This window comes from Muntiacus reevesi, chromosome 17 (genome assembly GCF_963930625.1).
Source record: "Muntiacus reevesi chromosome 17, mMunRee1.1, whole genome shotgun sequence".
In the NCBI taxonomy this organism is placed as follows: Eukaryota; Metazoa; Chordata; class Mammalia; order Artiodactyla; family Cervidae; genus Muntiacus; species Muntiacus reevesi.
In genome coordinates this window covers 7,386,649-7,408,523 of record NC_089265.1, presented here as the reverse complement: position 1 = coordinate 7,408,523, position 21,875 = coordinate 7,386,649, and the positions used below count along the sequence as shown (strand labels likewise).

The window sequence follows — 21,875 nt, the reverse complement described above, 5'->3', positions numbered from 1 at the left end:
CCTCTTTATAAAGATGTCCTTTTGAAATATTTTAATTTCACTTTTGCTAACAGCAATATAGAAACAATCATAAAAAATAAAATTATAAATTGTCCATCGATTACATAATAGCACTTGGTATTGCTACAGGGAGGAGGCCTGGGGCAGGGGCAGGTCGTCTCAAGCCTGCCTGGCCTCCCCAGGCCTCCGGGATCACTGCTGAGCCCACGAAGGTGTCAGACATTGCCCCGCGTGGCAGTGTTAATGCAGACTTCGAGTTTTACACCCAGGGGTTCTTGGGGGTGTCAGAGAGATGGGCAGATAATGAGTAAAACTGCAACAGTGTTGTATACACACGATAGGGCTGGAAGGCTGCTCTGAGGTGATGAAGGTTAGGCTGCGACTGACTCGGACATCTCTTGACCACACGAGGCAGGGACTTCACAGAGCTGAACTGACCTGGTTAGTTGTTTGCATTCACCTTGGAAATAAGGCTGCTAACAGATGCTGCACAACGAGTAAGAAAACACACCTGTCTTTCCCCTGCGCTTCTCTTCCTATTCCCCTCCTCCCTTATCCCAAAGTAAGATTCTCTTGGGATGAACTAAACACAATAGCTCAGACAACTAACCTATTTCAAAAGGTGTGTGCCTTGATCTCAAAGAAAGGAATCATCAGGTTAACTGAGCAACTGAACTGCCCAGTTGCCTCATCCATGGACTGATGACATTCAGCTAGATCACTCAGCTTTGGTTGATTCCAGCTTTTTCAGTTACTGTAATGACTGGTTTCTAGAAAGAAAAATAACCAGTTTGGTACTTTTCTTCCAGAATACGGAATGGGCTTGCCCATGTGGGTTGGGTGTGTACATGTTAACGTCTCTGTAGAGTGGGTGTGTGTGTGCAGGCCAGCCTGATACCCCATGACCTCAAGGGTTCTTCTGGAGGAAGCCTGGCAGGCGTGCCTCTGTAGGGCTTGGCAGCATCTGTACAGAACCCCCGAGGAAAGGCATCGCTGGGGTGAGGACAGGCGTGGGGCAGCCTGGCCTTCCACCCAGGCCTTCTCCATGGACCTCAGAATCCACTGAGTTCTGCCACTGCTCAGAGTCAGCTTGAAACAGACCTTGGTTAGGTGGTTGTAGCATCTTTGAGGGAAGCATAAACCATCTGGCTCTTAGAAATCACAAGGAAACACCAAATTATCCTCTAACCAGGGACCAATCATTTACAAACTCCTACTCCCAGCCCACAAGAGGAAACCAACCTTGCCCCATCATGGGTCATGGTGTGTGTGTGTGTATGCAAGTGTGCATGGGGTTTGATAAAACTCTACAGGAAGATGAAGCATGAAAGACAGAGCAACAGGACCCCTCACTTCATGACGGAATGCTGATGGCAAGCAGAATTTTAACTTGGGAGGTGACAGGGTTGAGTGAGGTGGAGAGTAGAGAGGTTGGCAGTTCGAGGTTTGGCAAAGCCTTAGTACCATCTTTGGAATTCAAGTTCATTGATACATGATTGGTGTAGGCATTATTAATAATGATTATAATTAACACATCCATATTCTACTAGCCACTGAGGCTAGTGGAGGGGGGGCCCTCCACTAGCCTCTTTTATTCCTCTATGAACCAGAGGGCTTGGCTAAAAGGATCAAAGACTTTGGGTCAAACACCCAGAACCCCCAGGCACAGGGCGCTCCACTAGGTTAACTTCCTAAACTGAGGAGGTCTCATCCTCACCTTGCTGACTCCCCCACCTGTCCTTAGGCAGAACCTTTTAAAACCAAACCCTGAACCTCTGTCAAACTTGACCTACCCACTGGTACGCCATTTGGGCAAAAATCAAGCAGTTATAAACAAGCTGGCCATAGGTTAGTAACAGTCTGATTCAGTTAAAGTCAGGTGCTTAAATCAGGCACAGAAGCTCAGAGGCGGCTCAGGGAGAGCTTCTGCGGAGGGCACGAACATGCGGAGGTGACAATGTCAGAATCCACCAGGAGGCCTCTGCTGGTCCCCCTGGGGAAGCCCACCCCTAGGCCTTACCAATGCCAGCTTGTGGGGTGACAGCAAAGGGGTTCTTTGGATGTTGGGACCAGTGTATATAGCCAGAGCAGGCAACAGTCTTGCCTGTTCTACCCCGGCTACACTGGCAGGACCCCACATACCGGAAACAGTTTACCTGGCATCTGTGAGGCCAAGGTCCAAGACCTCGCCCAGGGCGCTGGCAGCAGGTGGGGCCTGCTTTCCCAAGTGCCACCAGTTATTCTTTTTGATTTTCCTTTGCTGGTGGGTCCCTGTTGAGGTTGCTGAGTCAACCACTTAGGGTGAAGTGAGCCTCAGAGCACAATAGGCGCGGCTGACGTATCTAATGCCTCCCTTCTGGGGTTCGGTGTCCTTGGGGAAGCCTTCTGCAAGAATCACAGCTTTGCCCCCACCCCCCACTTTGGGTTCCCAGGTCATAGCACCAGTGATTCCGGGAAACAGGAATCTGGGTTACCAAGAGGGGGGATGAGATGTGTGCGTGGGGTACCCAGGTCTCACTGAACATCGGATGGAGCAGCCCTTCTGCAGGACTCTGGGTATTAAACCAGGGTCAGGCATGGGGGCACTGGCTCCACAGCTGGGCTCCCAGACCACTCGTCCTGGGGACACCCTGCCTCCAGAGAGACCCCCTGGGGTAGCTGGGCCTCAGCTCCCTTCCTACATCCCCGGTCCACCTCCCAAACCCTCGTTCTGGCTCCACCGCCCCGTCTCGGGCTTCTCAGCACAGAGAAAACCTGCGGGAGTTGATGTTCATCTTGGTGACCCCGATGAGCTTGAGTGGTGCAGAAAGGCTGAAGGAGGAGGCGAGGGGAGCGTCGCAGAAGAGGTCGGACAGCTCGTCCCGCTCCTCGAGCTCGTAGGTGGCGTCGTTGAGCATCCGCCGGTGGAGGTCGCAGGTCTGCTCGATCTTCAGCTTTTGGATGTCGCTGCGCAGGCGCATGAGCTGCCGCGCCAGCTGCTGGTCCTGAAGCCGCATCTCCATCTGCAAAGGAACGGGGGAGGGGAGGCGTCAGCACCACGCTGGAGGGGCACTGGGGCGGGGCCCAGACCCCGGTTAACAGACCGGCTTGCATCATCATTTGGGGCCCACCTAGGGAGAGTAGCCAGGATTCCCTGGTGGTTCAGACGGTAAAGAATCTGCGCGCAATGCGGGAGACCCGGGTTCGATCCCTGGATTGGGAAGATCCCCTGGAGGAGGGCATGGCAACCCACTCCAGTATTCTTGCCTGGAGAATCCCATGGACAGAGGAGCCTGGCGGGCTACAGCCCATGGGATCCCAAAGAGTCGGACACGACTGAATGACTAAGCAGAGCACAGAGTGGGTATCCCGTTCTCAGGGCAGGGAGGTGACAAATCAGAGAGGGAGGTGACAAATGAGGACACGCTTGCCACCCAGCCCTTTGCAGTAAGCTAGATACTGAGTCCAAATCCTTCTGGAAGGCTTGTGTGTCAGTCCTGGCTTGGAAGCATTTCCAGCTGTCTCATTGTTTACAAATGGAGTAAGAGTATAAAGAAATGCATGGGAATGATAAATATCAAGTTTAGGAGCATGGTTACCTCTGGGCAGGAAGGAGAGACAGCGATTCAGGAAGGTATTCGGGGCTTCAACTCTATTGATGCTGTTTTATATTATATGCTGGGTGGTGGTATGCTGTCACCTTATTCTTTAAACATTTCAGAGTATTTGCAATACTTCTTATTTCAAAAGAGCCAAGCATAAATACATGCTAATATTTATTGGATGTTTTACTGTGAGCCAGGCACTGTTCTAAGCTTTCTGAGTAGGTATTAGTCAGCCCAGGCCGCCATACAAAATACCATAAACTGAGTGGCTTAAACAACAGACATTTATTTCTCACGGTTCTGCAGGCTGGGAAGTCCAAGTTCAAGGACTTGGTGTGCTGATTCAGTTCCCAGTGAGAGCACTCTTCCTGGCTGACAGGTTCTTCCACCTTCTCACTGTGTCCTCACGTGATGCAGAGAGAGTGCTCTGGTCTCTTTTCCACTATAAGGACAATAATCCCACCAAAAGGCTCCACTCCCAGGACCGCAACGTCTGATCATCTCCAAAGGCCCTGCTCTCAACACTGTCACACTGGGGCCTAGAGTTTCAACATATGAATTGGGGAGGGGGGGCACGAACTGGGTATGTTGATATGCAGCACTTAATCTTCACCCCAACTCTGGAAGTAATATCACCATCCCATTCACAATTTCTGTGCTTCTCAGATGTTGTTAGTGGTAGAGAACCCACCTGCCAGTGTAGGAGAAATAAGAGGCCTGGGTTCGATCCCAAGGTCGAGAAGATCACCTGGGGGACCGCATGGCAACCCACTCCAGTATTCTTGCTGGAGAATCCCATGGACAGAACAGCCTGGCGGGCTAGAGTCATAGGGTCGCAAAGAGCTGGACATGCCTGAAGTGACTTAACAAGCATGCATGCACTCACAATTTACAGATGAAGAGGCTGAGGCTCAGCAAAGTCAGTCCTCATGACAAGTCACAAAGCTCACCAAACTGGGATGAGGCGCTCAGAAATCAGACTCCGGAGCCCAAACCTCTGACCTCTAAGTTCTACCTCTTCAGGTAGAGCTGGAGTGTGGGGCATGGGACCCATTTTGTGCTCATGACCTAGGAGAAGGTTCTTGATATATTTAGTGTTTTGTTTTTTTTTTCCTACTGAGGAAGAAATGGGATAATAACTTGTAACCTGGTCACACATTTACAGTTTCCAAAATTCACTTCCCAGTTAACTTTGTTGGAACCACAGCCAGAGCCAAGGTAGCAGTGTGGCAGTCTGGCTGAGTCCAGAAGAGTTTTAATGAGCTATCCAGTGTCCCAGCTTCGCTCCCGGGGTCTCCTCAGCTCCTAGTGCAGTGTTTTCCATTAATGACACTTGGTCACTGAGGTCACCAGCTGCTCTTACTTGGCACGAGATCTGACTCCTTCTCACTGTTTGCTCTGCTCTGCTTGCAAGAGGTTAATGTTTACGTACTGCTGTTTCTTCACACTCAGCTGTGTTGTTCAGCCAGTGCTTGGAGCCAAACTGATTTAGAAAGACCAACTGTGGGAGTCCAGAGGGACTTTCCTGCTGGTTATGCAAATCAATGCCAACATTCTCACTTTTCCCTCTTCAGGCTTAGAATCAAGTGCCTTGCAGAAAAATTAGTGACTCCACCAATAAGCATTTCATTGTTCTATTTTCTCTCTTTCATTGTTTGATGTACTTCTACAGATCTCTTTAATCCAGATTTTATAGATGAGAAAAAACAAGATAGGAAGTCTTGCATGGGGATCAGCAAAGTATTGAATGAGCATCACCACCAAAGTATTTAATGGTAAGTTCATAGCATCCAGTTGATCCATTTACTTCTCAATGCTTGAGCATCACAACCCAGATGCATCGTCAATCAGAATACTCTAGTAGAGTCAAATTAATGACGGCAGGCTTGCCAGAGGGTGACTGGCCATTCATTCACTTATTTGGAAGCTGGGCTAGGTGCTGCCTAAGCCCTTCTGAAGGAGATGGGGGTCCAATTTGTCTGAAAGATAGTGCCAGCTCACATCACTGCTTTATTTAACATGGTCTTATAGGAGTTTGGCTTGAACCACTTCTTTTTGGGGTTTCCTGTAATTTGAAGATTGGTCTCTTTGAAAGCTAGGAAGCCTGTGGGGTCAGATGTGAACCCAGAAACTGGCCTCAGGAATTGGAACCTCAATCTGAAAATATCCTTTTTTTTTTTTTCTGGAAATCTTTTTCTTTCCCTTTATTTTTTATTAGTTGGAGGCTAATTACTTTACAATACTGTAGTGGTTTATGCCATATATTGACATGAATCAGCCATGGGTTTACATGTGTTCCCCATCCTGAACCCCCCTCCCACTTCCCTCCCCATCCCATCCCCCTGGGTCATCCCAGTGTACCATTCCCGAGCACTTGTCTCATGCATCTAACCTAGACTGGCGAGCTCTTTCACACTTGATAATATACATGTTTCAATGCTATTCTCTCAGATCATCCCACCCTCGCCTTCTGAAAATATCCTTTAAAGTTGGAGAATTTCAGTTTTGACCAGGTGTCTGCAAGTCTCTGTGAGATGTGGTGGGTGGGGATGCCTGATGGGAGAAAGGGGCTATTTTTCTATGGCAAATAGATCTGGTCAAGAGTCTCAGACCAATTTAGGGTTGAAAAACCAGCTGAAGGAGGGGTGATAGTAAGGCACCTGTCCAGTTTCCCTGGACAAGGCCACCTTGGTGGAGCCACCTGCCACCCACTGAGCTTGGAGGTGTTCACCTCCGCCTAGAGGGAAGGAAACGGCTTCCGGTGGGGATGGTGACCTGGTCACTCCCCGCGTGGGAGTCTCAGCACTGGAAGGGGCTGGGAATTCTGTTTCCTCCACTGCCTTGGTCCTGAGGGCACATCATCATGTGAGCAGCCCATCCTAGGACTTGTTTGCAAGACATATTTTGTTATGACTCCTGAATATAAATCCACTATTTCACCTGATGCTCAAAGAAATAGTGTTTGTCCCAGGGCTCCAAGGAAAAGCAGCAGTGCTGGCCCCATTCCCACCTACTCTGCAGATCACACAGGAGTTTTCCAAGGGGGCCTCCACATCTTAAATCCTAAACTAAGTCCTTAATGAAGAGGTAACTGCACTGCAATCAAACCAAATCCATATAGAAACAAGTATCATGAGCCCCCGAAGGAACCTGAGTAAAATGTGCAGAGCTAAGAGGCTCTTTCCACCCTCCCCTCGCCCCCTCCTCCCCACCACTAGGATTTTTTCAATTGTGTTAAAATACACAGAGCATAAAACCTTACCGTCTAAACCATTGTGAAGTGTGCAGTTCAGTGGTATTAAATACTTTTACATTGCTGTGTGACCATCACCACCAACTATCTTCAGAATTCTTTCCATCTTGCAAACTTGGAGCTCCATCTCCATTAATTAATAACTCCCTATTTCCCCTTCCTTAGCCCCTGGCAACTACCATTCTGTGAATTTGACTATCTGGTTACCTCGAGTAAGTGGAATCAGTACATTATTTACTGTTTTGTCATATTTCATTCATTCAAGATTCATCCACATTGTAGCATGAGTCAGATTTCCTTTCTAAAGCTGACTGATATCCCACTGAGTGTATAGATCACATGTGCCTTATCCGCTCATCCATGGATGAATGGGTGTCTGAGCTCTTGTGAATAATGTTGCTATGAACACAGGTGCACAAGGATCTGAGTCCCTGCTTTCACTTCTTTTGGGTGTAAACTAAGAAGTGGCATTGCTGGGTCATGTAGTCATTCTATGTTTAAGTTTTTGAGGAACTGCCATACTGTTCTCCGCAGCATTTTACTGCAGTTCTTGTTTTTATTCCTGCCAGTCCAGAGGCAGGAGTAGTCAGTTCCTCTTTTAACTCTCCAGGAAATCACTAATGACCCGTGAGACTCGGACAAAGAGACCTCACAGCAAATCACTTACACACGCAGATTCTTCTGTTTGCTGAGTTTCCTTGGCCGGCACCCTCCTTGATTCTCCCTCTCCATCCCTGCCACCCTGGAGCCTTACCCATCACACCCTCATCTCATCAAAGAATACTGGGGAAATCTCCCTCCTCCTCTTGCAGTTGTTGTTATTTAGTTGCTAAGTTGTATCTGAGTCTTTTGTGACCCCTATGGACTGTAGCCCGCCAGGCTCCTCTGTCCCTTGGATTGTCCAGGCAAGAATACTGGAGTGGGTTGCCATTTCCTTCTTCAGGGGATCTTCCTGACCCAGGGATCAAACTTGAATGTCCTGCACTGGCAAGTGGATTCTTTACACCTGAACCACCTGGGAAGCCCTTCCTCTGGCAAAGCAGCTTAATTACCACCTTTAGTTACATCTTCCCTCCCTTGGAGTTTCACCTTTCACCTTAAGAAACAACCAATCTCTCCAAATAAGATCATCTATACCATTTTTCTAAATTCCACAAAACATTTGGGTACCAAGGAGGAAGGGGGGCCAGGATGAACTGGGAGACTGGGATCGACATATATATACTACTGATTGATACTATGTATAAAATAGATAGTACGGACCTACTACTGTATATCACAGGGAACTCGACTCAACGCTCTCTAATGACCTACATAGGAAAAGAATTTTAAAAAGAGTGGATATATGTAAATGTGTAACTGGTTCACTTTGCTGTATATCTGAAACTAACACAACATTGTAAAGCAACTCTACTCCAACAAAAATTAATTTTAAACATCCCCTTTCAATCAGTTTGACTTAACATAGATATAGCCAGTGGTAGTTTCTGTTGGCTGAGACCAAGTTCTGTGACTGGTACAATAAGATTTTTTTCCTACCCCCGAAAGAAAGAAACAGGCTCTCCTAAGAGCCATTCTTATCTGACTCAGAGAATCAAACCTGTGTTGCCTGCAGCACACCTCTTGCAACAGGGCCTGGGTCACCGGCCACCCAGCACCCCCTCCCCGCTTTGGTGCGTGCGCTTCCTCACCCTGTGGGAACACAGCCTTTCACGATGCCCTAATTATAGGATTGCTGGAGCTGCAGGCCGCGCCTCTGAGAATCCTGTAAGTGTCTTTATCCCGCAGAGGCCACAGGCCACCCTGGGAGGGGGGACTACAAATCACATGTCCCACAGCTGAGCCTTTGCCAGGGCGAGCATTAAGCCCACGTGGATGGTGGAGTCACTGGGACCGGGTTTTAGGGCCAGCATCTCTTGTCTTTTTAATAAAGGCTCAAAACTGGAAGGCCCTGCCCAATCTCCATATTCTGTACCTAGAAGGACCTAGATGGCGGGAATCTTGACTTTATTTGACCGGCATTGCTCAGCTTATAAGGCATATTACTTCTGATCTACTTGCTTCCTACAGTTCTTGGAAGGGGCATTATTCAGGCAGACAGGAAAAACAAAATCCCAAGGTGACCAAGGACATTTTGTTCAATCCCTGTTTCTAAGGCTGGTGTCTCAGCTATTCTAGCCTCAACTCAGTTTAGTCATGTCCGACTCTGTAACCCTATGGACTATATATAGCCCACCAGGCTCCTCTGCCCATGGGATTCTTCAGGCAAGAATACTGGAGTGGGTTGCCATTTCCTCCTCCAGGGGATCTTCCCAACCCAGGAATCGAACCCAAGTCTCCTGCATCTCCCGCACTGGCAGGCAGATTCTTTACCACTGAGCCACCCGGGAAGCCCAGTCTAACAGCTACAATTAATCTTTGATTGATGCTGAAGAGAAACTGGGTATAAAGTCCAAGCCATTCTCTCAGAAACATGCTCCCTTCTCTATGGGACTTAATGCTGGAAACTTGGGAACAGTTTTTGTAACCTGTCTCATGATTTAACTAAAGGTCCAGTTACTGTTTTAATCAGTGTTGTTCAGACACACACTTAGAAGCCTGGATAAAACATGACTCATTATTTGATCTTGGCCTCTTAGAAAGAGCCAGAATCACGCTGTGAGGAAAAAAAGCAAGGCTTGTCATTGAAGTGTGCTGCTGGCCGGCAATCTCAGATGCCAGGAAAAATTAAAAAAATTTTTTTCAGACACCTCAGAAACCAAACTGTGTTTGTGAATTGATTTCCAGGAGATGCTGTCAACTCGGGGAGAGGGTGGAACATGTTTCTCAGCCTCCACTTACTCTGCAGCCCCCCACCTTGGGACTGGGGCAGGCACAGGCTGGACGCAGGGTCTCCTGATGTTGCTGGCCGGGGGTGTGGGTGGGGGCAGGTCCCATGGCTCCCACCCTCTGTCTGGAGGGGTTCCTCCGGGGTGCTCTCCTGCTCCGCCTGGAGCCATCATCTGCTGGGAGGGGAAGTTGGAGCAGAGCCCCGGAGCTGGACGGAGAGCAGGAGCTGCTTCAGGCCCCACCAGGGACCCTCCATCACCAGTGGTGAGTCATACTCTACATACTCTATGATAAGGCCTTTGATTTTCAAATTCAGAAGGTCCCAGGCCAAATTACCACCTACACGGGGGAGGCTGACCTTTGAGAAGAATGTGGTAATACATTCTGCAGGCCTCCAGGTCTGTACCCGGAGCCTCTGGGTTCTAGTCTGCTTTGATCTGGATCTTTGTGTCCACCTCTCCCCCAGATTCATATGTTGAAGCCCTAATGCCCAACATGTTGGTATTAGGAGGTGGGCCTTCAGGAGGTGGTGAGGTCATGAGGGATATGGACCCCTCATGAAGGTTTTTGTTGTTTAGTCACTCAGTCGTGTCCAACTCTTTGCAACCCCATGGACTGTAGCCCACCAGGCTCCTCTGTCCGAGAGACTTCCCAGGCAAGAATAGTGGCGTGGGTTGCCATTTCCTTCTCCAGGGGATCTTCCCGACCCAGGGATCAAGCTCAAGTCTTTCATTGGCAGGTGGATTCTTTACCACTGAGCCTTCAGGGAAGCCCCATGATGGGTTTACTGTTCTTATCAAAGAGACCCTAGAGAGTCCCCTTGCCCCTTCCATCGTGTGAGGACATGGGGAGAGGTCTTTAACTCAGAAAAGGACCCTCTTCTGACCATGCTGGGACCCTGATCCCAGACTTCTAGCCTCTGGAACTTTGATAACTGAATATCTGTGGCTTACCAATTCCACTCGCAGCGGCCGGAATAGACATAGACGGTCCCTGTCCAGCCCGTAAGGAGATGAGGGGCTCTGGCAGCTGATGTGACCCCCTCTGTGGAAAGGGGATGCTCGTCCCCTTCCCCCACCTCCCCTTCCCGCATCCTGTGCAAGAGGGAGCCCTGGAAACCGTACGCCCAAGAAAGGAATTCTGTGCCCGAAGGTGAGAGGGCAGAGAGGGGCACTGCAGCCGGGGGCAGGCGGGCACGCCCACACTCGCCTCTCGCCTGCACCAGCCGCCTCTCTGCACTCAGCCCTTCAGTCACCAGGCCAGCAGTCAGGTTTGTCCGCTTCTGCAAACCCTTCAAAGGCACAACCAGCCCTCCTGGCTCCCTTGCTCTCCCCGTTCTCGGCCCCTGGCCCTTTGAAGCAGCCATGCTGGGTCTGTGTCCCCTCTTTCAGAACCAACCCTTCCCACGCCAACATCCTCAGGCCCAGCTCAGCCCTTGTCCCCCAACCATGAAGGTTGAGAGAGACTCCCAGGCTGGACTCCTCCTACCACAGCACCTGCGCACTGCACTGGCTGTCTCCCCAGGCTCAATCACTCAGTCGTGTCCCACACTTTGTGATCCCCTGGACTGTAGCCGCCAGGGTCCTCTGTCCATGGAATTCTCCAGGCAAGAATACTGGTGTAGGTAGTCATGCCCTCCTCCAGGGGATCTTCCCAACCCAGGGATCAAACCCTTGTCTCCTGCATTGCAGGTGGATTCTTTACTGCTGAGCCACCAGGGAAACACCTTTATCAATTCTTTAGTAACAACTAAAGGGCAGTATCTGGCCAGATTAACAGCACAGTCTTCCTCCTGCAGGAACAACAGGCAGAAAGCCCAGCTACATGGAGGAGCCTTGAGAAAAGGCACACTAGAGCTGGAAACCCTTGTGCATCAAACCTCATCTCAGCCAGCACCCAGCCTGGCTGGCTCTGAGCAACTAATTATTCTCATCATGCTCCAGGCATGGCTCGCACCATCCCTGCTTTAGGGTTGTTACAAGACATTACTAATAACAGGGGTCCCGTTCTGAGATCAGCAGTATTTTACATGCAGGCTTTCCGACAACTCCTGGCCCCCCTAACTTGAACATCTGATGTGAGCACTGGTACCCAGTACACAGGAAAGAGATCTGGGTCCAGAGCCTGGAGATGCGGGTCTTGGCTTCGTCTCCCCCTTGCGTAAGACCTTGGAGAAGTTACTTAAACTCTCTGACCCTCAGGCTCATCATCGTTCTGAGCCTCAGTCTTCTCGTAAAATGGGAAGAGCAAACACCTCCAATTCTTCTCACTTAGATACCGCATGTAAAAGTGCTTTGGGGACCATAAGATGCTTCCTAGCTGGGCAGGGTCAATGTGGGTATCACCTTCATGCCCCTCACCTCCATCCCCATCAGAAGATGCTCAGTGAGCCTGAATTGTCATTTGGCCATTATCATTCAGTGGCAATGGATAACACTGGCCTCAGGGCAGTGTGGACACCCTAGTCACATGCTTGTCGAGTGGGCAGCACAGGCAAGAGAAGGTTAATGTGGAGAAGCTGGACTTGAGCTGTGGCCACAGAGGGGCCAACTGGGTCCACAGCTGCAGGACTCCTGCCACAGCGGGCCTTACAGTTACTAAAACCTGCCAGGTTTCTTCTCCTTTTTCTAACAACCATAAACACCTTTTTGATGGCAGGCTGTCTGTGGGGATCAAACAACCGCGTGAGGCTAAGAGAAAAATATCTGTTGATGCTCAGGGGTTCTTGCCATAAGACAAGCACTTAGGAAGCTGGGAAATTTTTTCTTGTTTTGTTTTGTTTTAGTTTTGGCTCTGCACAGGCCAAGGAAATGATTTCTCCCTTTTCTTTATCCTTCAAGCTGGCAAGGGAAATGTTTTAGGATTGAAGGCAGAAGGGAGCATCTCTTTTTCTGGCCGCTCTGGCAGCAGGAGCAATCTGGATCAAGCCGAGTCACAGAGGGTCAGTTCACCCGGCTCCGAGTCTCTCTTCCCAGAAAGTGAACCTGGGGAGTCAGGGGGCCGAAGCTGCCAAGTACAGAGCTGGCAACCCTGCCTGCCATGGCTGGGTGGTGACACCTCTCCTGGACACTCGGGGAACCAAAGGTCAGGTCTTGCTGGCTGGAGAAATAGTGCCCGCAGGGTTTTTAAGTATCCCCACCTTCCTGCTACCCACAGTGAGTGACTCTGAAGGAAAACTCACTACTTGCAAGTCCCTGGGGGTGACAGAAGTGCCTGAACTTTCCCTGCAGTCCAAGCTGAGAGGGAGGGCAGACCCTGACAGCGCTGCTAGGATTCTCTCTGGCTTTTGGAAATAAACCAACATTCAAGCAGTCACTCTACCTTTGAACTGGTCTCCTAGGAAGCAGGAGTGGACCACCCATCCTTACAGACCCGACTTCACCTGCTTCTAGGAGGGTCACCAATGGACAACAAGCAGCTCACTCATTCTCTGGGTCAGGAAGAGCCCCTGGAGGAGGAAAGGGCAACCCACTCCAGTATTATTGCCTGGGAAATCCCGTGGACAGAGGAGCCTGGCAGGCTATAGTCCACGGGGTCCCAAAGAGTTGGACATGACTCACTCACTGCATCAGCTGTCCCAGGATAAGATAGAGACCTGTTCAGAGCACAAACCCACGACTGAGCCCAAACTCCCAAGCAACTGAGTTTGGCATCGTGTAGGGCAAACAGGCACATGGCTGACTGAATTGCAGATTTTTAATTGGTTTCCTTGGCCACACCAAGAGAAAAGACATATTTGCAAGTGAGCCTGACAAATTGCCAGAGAGAGTCCTCCCAGGTAGAGAGAAAACTTGACTCTGGGCTTAAAATAAAACAAAGGTTATTGAAACCAATTTTGAAATGACTACTTTTTAAAAATGGATAATTTTTAATGACACCTTCAACAAGTTAACAGATGACAAATTAGGGAAACAATGACATAAAGTCTGATGTTTGACTGAGACTTAAAACTAGAGAATGGGCATACTGACCAAACATTCGATTCTGTTTTCAAGCCAATCAAAGGATTTTATAGGTTGCCTTTGTTAGTGTTTAATCTTAGAAGCAGGCAGAATTGCATGTTTCAGTTGGCCTGCCTGCCCATCTGAATTTGGGCTGCTCTGGCCTCAGACTCACAGTCTTCTGAACAAACTCAGTTTGTAGAGCACTCGGTGTGGGATGCTGTAACTTTATCTCTGAAAACCCAAGCCCATAGGGTAGATGTGGCAGGGACAGGGCTTAGGGCACAAACTTGGGGATCCTGGGACTTCCCTCTGAGGTCCCGTCTTGGTGTTCTGACCCCAGTCTTGCCTGCTTTTCAGTCCTAGATTCTCAAAGTGTGATCCATGGACCAGCAGTATAGCACTACCTTGGAGCCTGTTGGAAATTCAGAATCATGGATTCCATTCCTATAGGATCAGAATCTTCATTTTAACAATATCAGAATCCTCCCGTTAGAGTTGGAGAGTCTCTGCTTTGAGAGTTTCCCTACCTGCCACCCGAAGAGGCCTGCCCGATGACAGGGCCCTGTGGGGAGGACCCCCCTCACCCACGGTCTCTCTCCCCAAATCTCTGCTCTCACTGGTGAAGGCTGAGTTCACCACTTACTAGTCACATCACTCTGGGCAGGTCATCTGACTCCTATGAGCCTCAGTTTACTCATCTGTATAATGGAGACAATAATAGCAATTGCACTGGTCTGTTCTAGGATTCAAAGAGACCGCAGTGTAAGGGCTGGACCAGTTTTGTTTCTCCCTCTGCCCCACCCTACACATTCTGTTGAGTGCCTGCCGACATCTCTGTGAATTGACATTTTTAGGAGTCACAGAACAAAATCAACTGCCTTTGGGAGACACCACATGGTACAGTGGTTAAGAAGAGCCAAGCGATGCAGCCTGGCACGCCCACCCCCTCCTCATGTACTGAGCGCCACCACTGATGAGAGTCTGCCATGACCATGGGCAGAAAAAGGGTTGAGCTGCTGGCCCCAGCTCCCAGCGCACGCCCAGTGCTCACACTTACGCCACCTGGATGCCCTCTCATCCAGTGCATCAGGCGCTCAGTCACGTCAGACTCTTTGCAACCCCACAGACTGTAGCCCACCAGCCTCCTCTGTCCGTGGAATTCTCCAGGCAAGAATACTGGAGTGGGTTGCCATTCCCTTCTCCATGGGATCTTTCCAACCCAGAGATCGAATCCGGGTCTCCTGAAACACATGCAGGTGGATTTTTACATTCTGAGCCACCGGGGAAGCCTTAGTTTCTTGGCAATTTCCTACTCAGTCTCTGAGGCTCAGCCCAAAGCTTTCACCCCCGCTAGGCCTGATCAGCCATGTCACCCCAGGCATCTCCCGATTCACCCCTCAATGCGCACAGAGCACTGCTAGGCTGAACCCAAGCCACACAGCCCCACTGCCCAGCACAGCGCCGTGCAGAGAGTGGCCGCCGAATAAAGGATCACACGGGCGGACGGCAGGATGACAGGGTTTCAGAAGGAAGAGGCACAGTCACAGTCCAGGAAGGAGCGCGTGAGACTCTTCTGCCAGACCCGACTTCACCTGGCTCTAGGAGGCTCAGCAATTGACAACAAGCACCTCACTCACTCCTGGAACCGCTCAGCTCTGGGACCACTCAGTGTGGAATGCTGTGGCTTTGGGGTGGCATCAGGAAGGCTGCGGACACCTTCAGAACATGGGCTCAGGCTCTCCATAAGTACCCGTGGCTGGGGGTTGATGGACCACATGGACCTACATAATAATGAGGCGCCCCCTTGTCTGAATAGGAAGATGTGAAATTGGCAGGGGAAGAGACAGAGAAAGGCTTCTTTTCAGGGGCTTCCAGAAGGGACAGCCACTTACTTACCAGTTCCTTCCTGAGCCAGGCTATAGCTTCGTCGATGCTCTCAAAGCCCTCCAGCTTGCCAGTGGGCGGGGGCCCGGCGTCCTGGCTAGCCCTCCCACTAGAAGGGGGACGCGGCCTGAGTGCTCTGGTTCGAAGGAGCGAGGGTTCCTCCTCCGTCGAGCCCCGCTGCTCGGCCGCCGGCCCTGGGAAGGGCCACGTCTGCTCCTCCAGCCTGGCCTGCCACTCCAGGTAGGAAGGCCTGCGGGTCTCCAGCCTCAGTTTCTCCGTGAGGGCTTTCAAACTCCGGAGGTGGTCATCTGGAGGTGGGGTCGTTCCTGCCGGGCCCTCTTCCCCACCAGCCCCTTCTCCTACTTGGATCTGGGGCACAGACATTCTAGAACCTGCCCAGACAGCCAGACATGAGAGGTGGTGGAGGGTGCCGAGGGATTCTTGGTGGGCAGCAAGGTCGGGTCCTGCTCTGGAGGGGTCTCATCCAGTGGGGGCCGAGGCTCCCGAGGGCATCGCTAGCAAGGGCGCGGCTCCTGGAGTCCAGAGGGGGCGGAGGGGACCTACACAGCGTCCTCCGGAGCAGCTGCCGACGTTCAGGGCTTAAGAGGCTTCCTGGAGTGCTGTGGGCGCCATGCTTTGCAAGAGCAGGAACAGACAAGCATTAGCAGGAATCTTTGGGGGCAGCTTTGCCAAGAAGATCTATCAGTGCTGGAGGGGCAGGCAGATCAGTCTCCAGTGGGGATGCAGGACGGACCCCGTCCCCTTCGCAGGAAGGGCAGGCGGCGGGAAGCTGCTGGCTGGTGTGGGACCTACAGGAAGGATTGGAATGACGTCAGTGCTGACCCCTCCCTTGGACGCAGCCTGAGGAGGGGACGCGGAGGCTCAGAGAGGCACAGTGCCTAAAGTCGATGCAGGAAAGAATGGACTTTGTACAGTGTCTTGCCATTTAGGAAATGGTTCCACCCCTATTATCTCATTTAATCCTCCGTGTAAGCCTATAATTACTTATTTTTGTCTCCATGTTATGCATGAGGAGTCAGAGTCTCCAGAGGTTACAGGACTCACCCAAGAGCTCCCAGTGATTAGTTAGGACGCCAGGCTCAGGTCTCTTTGAGCTAAGGCTGCCAGCGGGAGGGAAAGGCCAGAGACCCCTGACTCTGCCCCACCCTGCCCACTACAGCCCCTTCCTACGCTCTGGTTCCTCAGGGCGAGTCCTACCACACACCCTCAGCTTCTTTCTCCAAGGACAACACCTTACCTCACCTCGTCAGAGCAGGAAGCAAAGAAACCTGCAGAGGGAAAACAGGCTGCACTTGGGTGGATTGTTAAACAGAGCGCGGCCATGACTCACCTCCTGCCAAGATGGTTCTCACGTTCACCTAATATGCCCACACAGCAGCAGCTCCCGGGCTGGGGCTGCAGTTCTCCGATCCGACTTGGCCTTCTCACCCCCATGAAGGAGGTGAGAGCCAGGCCCTTGCCCCATCACAGGGAGGCAGGGAAGTAACTGAGGCAGAAGCAGGCCCTGGGCTCCCGGCCTCCATGTCCCACAGGGTCTGGGCAGGTGGAGGTGGGCCATCAGAGTGGGAGAGCTTTCACTTCGGCAGAGAAGAGGAGTCCCTGGTTTTCAGGGTGAGTTTTGAAAATCTGTGGGAGGGCATGCAGTTGGGCAAAAGACTGAACTGGTATGGAACAACGTCCAAGATAAAGCTTACTTGGGGGAGAAAAAAACACAATAAGACATCTGCAGCCCGGAGAGGACACTTGGTGTGGAAAAGATAGGGAATGAAGAGATTTGTATTGACCTGGATGTGGCTAAGGAGGAAAGCTGAAACTAAGAGCTGTGATTGTGTGTCTAGGGTGATGGGAACCAGGCATGGGGCGATGGTGTGAGGGCTGGGCCACCAGGGAGGCTGTGGGCTCATCTCGCGCCTGGGCTTGGAGTTATTCAAGAGCAGAGCCTGCTTCTCTCTGGAAGGTTCCTGCAACCCCTTCCTGAGATGGCCTCTGACCAGAGGGATGTACTGCACCTGGCTCTAGGACTGAAAAGAAATCTTCCCCCTACTGATGGCAGAGAAACCTAGCTCTCACCTCCAGTCACACAGCTGAGAATCCCCTGAGGAACCTCCACAACATGAGTCCCAGGCCTGTCCCAGGGGTCCTGGTTCAGTTAGTCCATAGCCAGACTCAGGCATCAACATATTTTAAAGCTCCCCACGTGATCTGAGATGACCAGGGTTGAGAACCACTAGGTCATGAGACAGAAGCACAAGACTTGGAATCAGATTGCTCAGCTGTAGGTGCTTCCAGCCTTGCTGAGCCTCAATTTCCCCATCTGTAAAACAGAGGGTGACAATACCAACCCCCTAGAGTTTGGGATACTGGCTTGTGTGGACTTTCTGCAGGCATAGCACACCCTGCAAAAGTGGGGTATTCTCATGGGGGCCTTCCATGCAGCATCACTGTTACCCAGGCTCCTCAAGAATCTCTCCAAAACTAAAGACCCATTAGCCTCTGTCTGGGGCCCCACCCAGGCACCATCCGCCTCTTTGCTGAGGTGTCAGAGTCTGGCTGGAGTGTGCCCAGGGTGGTTTTACCCTACAGGGCATCCTCCACTGACAGAGGAGCGCTGGCAATTTCCATCGAAGCCTTTTAAGGAGACGAGCCCTGAGATCTGTGAGCAGAAGAAGCTACTGGGACGTCTGTCAGCCTCCCTTTCTCCCGGCTGCACCCTCCCTGCAGAGGGAGGACCTGTTAGGAGGCGTGCTCCTTCTGGGGGGAAACAGCTCTGACCGCTGTCGTGTAGCTGCCTCCTGGGGTCGGGGAGCTTATTTTAATCAGCGGTTTCTGCATCAGTTCCAAGAAGACCTGTGCAGGCGGTGTCAGGACGACTTGGCGGTACGGGCAGGAGCACCTGTGGGAGTCAGCCCGTGCTGATCCCCGATCGGCTGAGTGTGAGCGCAGAAGGCTCCCCGTGTGTCTGTCCTCTCCCTCAAGCCTCATGGCTGCCCTGAGGAGCAGGTGAAAAAGTGAAAATGAAAGTCGCTCAGTCGAGTTCAACTCTTTGCGACCCCCGGGACTATACAGTCCATGGAATTCTCCAGGCCAGATACTGGAGTGGGTAGCCCTTCCCTTCTCCAGGGGACCTTCCCAACTCAGGGATCAAACCCGGGTCTCCTGCTCTGCATGCGGATTCTTTACCAGCTGAGCCACAGGGCAAGTGAGGAGCAGGTGGTGTCCCCCTATTTCAAGAATGGGAAGATGGAGCTCAGGAAGGTTGAGGGACTTGGGTCAGCCTCCTCCTACTCCAGGGGGCATAGGCCTTGGCATCAGTCTCCCAGGGGCCCAGTTCTGTAATCTTAGGCATGTGGCTTCAGACCACTCCGCGCTTCTGTGTCTTCTCCTGACAAATGGGGAGAATCAGGACTCCCTATGTAATTTGCTGGGCTTGGTGCAAAATGTAATCAGGGCACCTTGTTACAACCTAGTAAGATTGTGGGACTTCCCTGATGGGCCAGTGGTTAAGAATCCAGCTTGCAATGCAGAGAATACGGGTTCAGTCCCTGGTAAGGGCACGAAGATCCCACCTGCCGCAGAGCAGCTAAGCCGGAGCCCCTACTACTGAGCCCGCAAGCCACGACTAGAGTCCACACGCCACAATGGAAGACCCCACACGCTGCAACTAAGACCTGAGGGGCAGCAAAAAAAAAAAAGTACTAAGATTTTCAAGACAGGGACAGCAGAGCATGAACCCAAGGACAGGGCCCTGTGGAGCTGCCCACGTCCCTTGCTCCTGAAGCTGGCCCTGAGGATGATACTATCAACTTTGCAGGTCATTATGAAAACTAGGCAAGGTGACAAATATCAAGCCCTTAACAGTGCCGGTCTACAGTAAGCCCAAGACAAAGTGACATTCACCGGGGACTTGGCAAAGACAGAGATCCCAGGAGTGAAGCCAGAGAATGCCGCCAGATCTAGGACCCGGGACATCCAGAAAAACAAGGCTGGACCGTAATCCCACCAGGCCTGGGCATGCCCCGCCAGGCCGCCCCTGAGCTGCGGAAGAACGTGAAGTTCCTGAAGCAGAAGATCAGCCCTGGGGGCGGGTGAGCTCCTTAGTAGTGACGTGTCAGCACCTGGGACCCACACCACACACAAGGACTGCTGTTCAAACATGCTCCTGGCTCACTCTGGGCCCACGGTGGCTGCTACAAAGGATGCCATGCCAGCCATGAGCTAATGCCGGCTGCTGGGGGAGTCAGGTGGGTGCAGCCCAGTCATGCGGCCAACATCTCATCCCAAGATGACCTAATCTATCCCCCTGGACGACTTCCAAACCCGCTTCCTAGACAGGCTCTGAGAGCAGGAAGGGTGCTGAAGACCCATTCTCTCTCATCTCTCTCTCTCATGGGACACTTGCTCTCTCTTTTTTTAATACTTATTTTTATTTATTTGGCTGTGCTGGGTTTTACTTGCAACATCTGGGATCTAGTTCCCTGACCAGGGATTGAACCCAGGGCCCCTACATTGGGAGCATGGAGTCCTAACGGCTGGACCACCAGAGAAGTATCCCGCTCGCTCCCCATTGCCCTGTGTTTTTCTAAGAAAGTCTCAGTCACTCTCTCCCAGTCTGGATCCCCAGGGTCCAGTCTGCTCCTTCTGGTCTGGGGCTCTCCACGAGAAGGGACTCATTTCTTCTCCAACACTGAATCCCGGGCCCTCCCATGGCCGTTCTGACTCTGCACAAGCTGGTTCCCTCAGCCCGGAACGCCCTTTGCTCCCTTCCCCAGCTCAGTTCTCAGGAGGTTTCCCCCCTCAAGTTTTCCTCGACTTGCCCATGCTGCACGTGCCCCCTCAATGCCACGAGACCACATTGGGGAAACAATTATGTCATCACAGCAACATTAGGTCACATCTCCTCGGAGCAGCTCACACCAGGTGTTGTTCTAAGAGCTTCACGTGCATGAACATGTTCAGTCCTCACAATACCCTCATGAGGCGTGTGTTATCACCGTCTCCATGACCGAGATGAGGAGACCAAAGCCCTGAGAGGTAGAGTAGCCAGCCCCGGGTCACAGAACCAGCTGAAAAGCTGGGAACTGAACCCCTGGGGTCTGGCTCCAGGTTGGCTCAAAACTGGGCTCAGTGGCCCTCTTAGACCACAGCACTTCTACCAGGAACCTTCTCCATGGTCTTCTCCCCTGGCCTCTGAGCCTCTTGAGGGCTGACTCTTGGAAACGAGAGGGACAAACAGTTCATTTGGGGGGCCAAAGCATATAACTGAGGCCTGGGCAGTGTCATAAAGTAAGATGAAGACCAGAGGACACTCTCCCCCACATTTCTACGTGTCCCTTAGATGGGGTGCCACCACCTCCAGTTGAGGCTGGATGACTGCTGTCCACTCAAAGAAGCTTTTACTGAGTCCATCTGGAGGGACTTCCCTGGTGGTCCGTTGGCTAGGACTTTGCCCTCCCAACACAGGGGGCCCAGGTTCGATCCCTGATCAAGGAACTAGATCCCACATGCCGCAACTAAGAGGCAGGGCAACCAAATAAATAAGTATTTAGGGAAAAAAAGACTCCAGCTGCATCCATAGTTGATTGTTTCCTATTTACAATCTACTATGGGTAATGCTTGATGAGGATGCAATAAGAATTTTGCATATGGGTAAATTTACACTTCTGTTGCACCTTCTAGTAGAAGTGTTCTTGTGCCTCATCTGATATGCTCTGGTTTTCCCTGGGGTGATACCTGCAGCACCAGCTCTTCTGCACACGTGTGTGAGGCTGGCCCTGGCCTCCAGCAGCAGAGCACTGGGTAACATACAGGAACCCGAGTGGAGAGGAACAGCCCCTTAAGGCATTCCATCCCGGCCAGGTCTGCCTTGTTGAGGAAAGTCAGATCCTGTGAGGGCCTCAGCCGCAGTGTAGCCAGTTCTTCAGTGTGGAAATGTGCCTGCAGAAGACAGACCCAGCTGCGGAGCCCGCTCGCGGGGCCGGACCTCCGGCTCTGTGTCCACTGTTGTGCCAGTCGCTGCCTCTGCTCATCTGCCTTCTACCTCTGTGGCTCTCAGACTCCTGAGTCAGGCTGGACCCACCAGTCCCTAAAAGAGAGCTTCCCTGTGGCTGTGTTTTGCGTGTGATGAGGCCTAAAATACCTACCAGAGGGACTCAGGCCCAGGGCTGACGGGCCACCTAAGCAAGAGGGGAGCGGCAGCACCCATTCTGGCTTTAGCCAGACCAGGCCTGCCAGCCACTTCCCAGCAGGGCAACACCGCCCCACCTTCCACCCACAGGTCTGCCCTGAGAGCAGGTCAGAGGCTGCCGGGGCTGAAGACAGAGGGACCTCTGCTTCCTGCTGCAGGTCTGTCCTCTGGGAGGG

At 51.7% G+C, this 21,875-nt stretch overlaps 1 protein-coding gene across 2 annotated transcripts in view; it reads right to left on the bottom strand.

Annotated features, from left to right (window-relative positions):
• Nucleotides 1-21: 21 nt before the first annotated feature.
• Nucleotides 22-21,875, bottom strand: part of FAM167A (family with sequence similarity 167 member A) — a 30,203-nt gene continuing 8,349 nt past the window's right edge. For both annotated transcript variants that reach the window (XM_065907939.1, XM_065907938.1), the window contains 2 exons: nt 15,507-16,303; nt 22-3,002 (listed from right to left, as the gene is read on the bottom strand). In XM_065907939.1, coding sequence (XP_065764011.1) covers nt 2,739-3,002; nt 15,507-15,878 — 636 coding nt within the window. In that variant the 5' untranslated portion in view covers nt 15,879-16,303 and the 3' untranslated portion in view covers nt 22-2,738. The remainder of the gene's footprint in view (nt 3,003-15,506; nt 16,304-21,875) is intronic.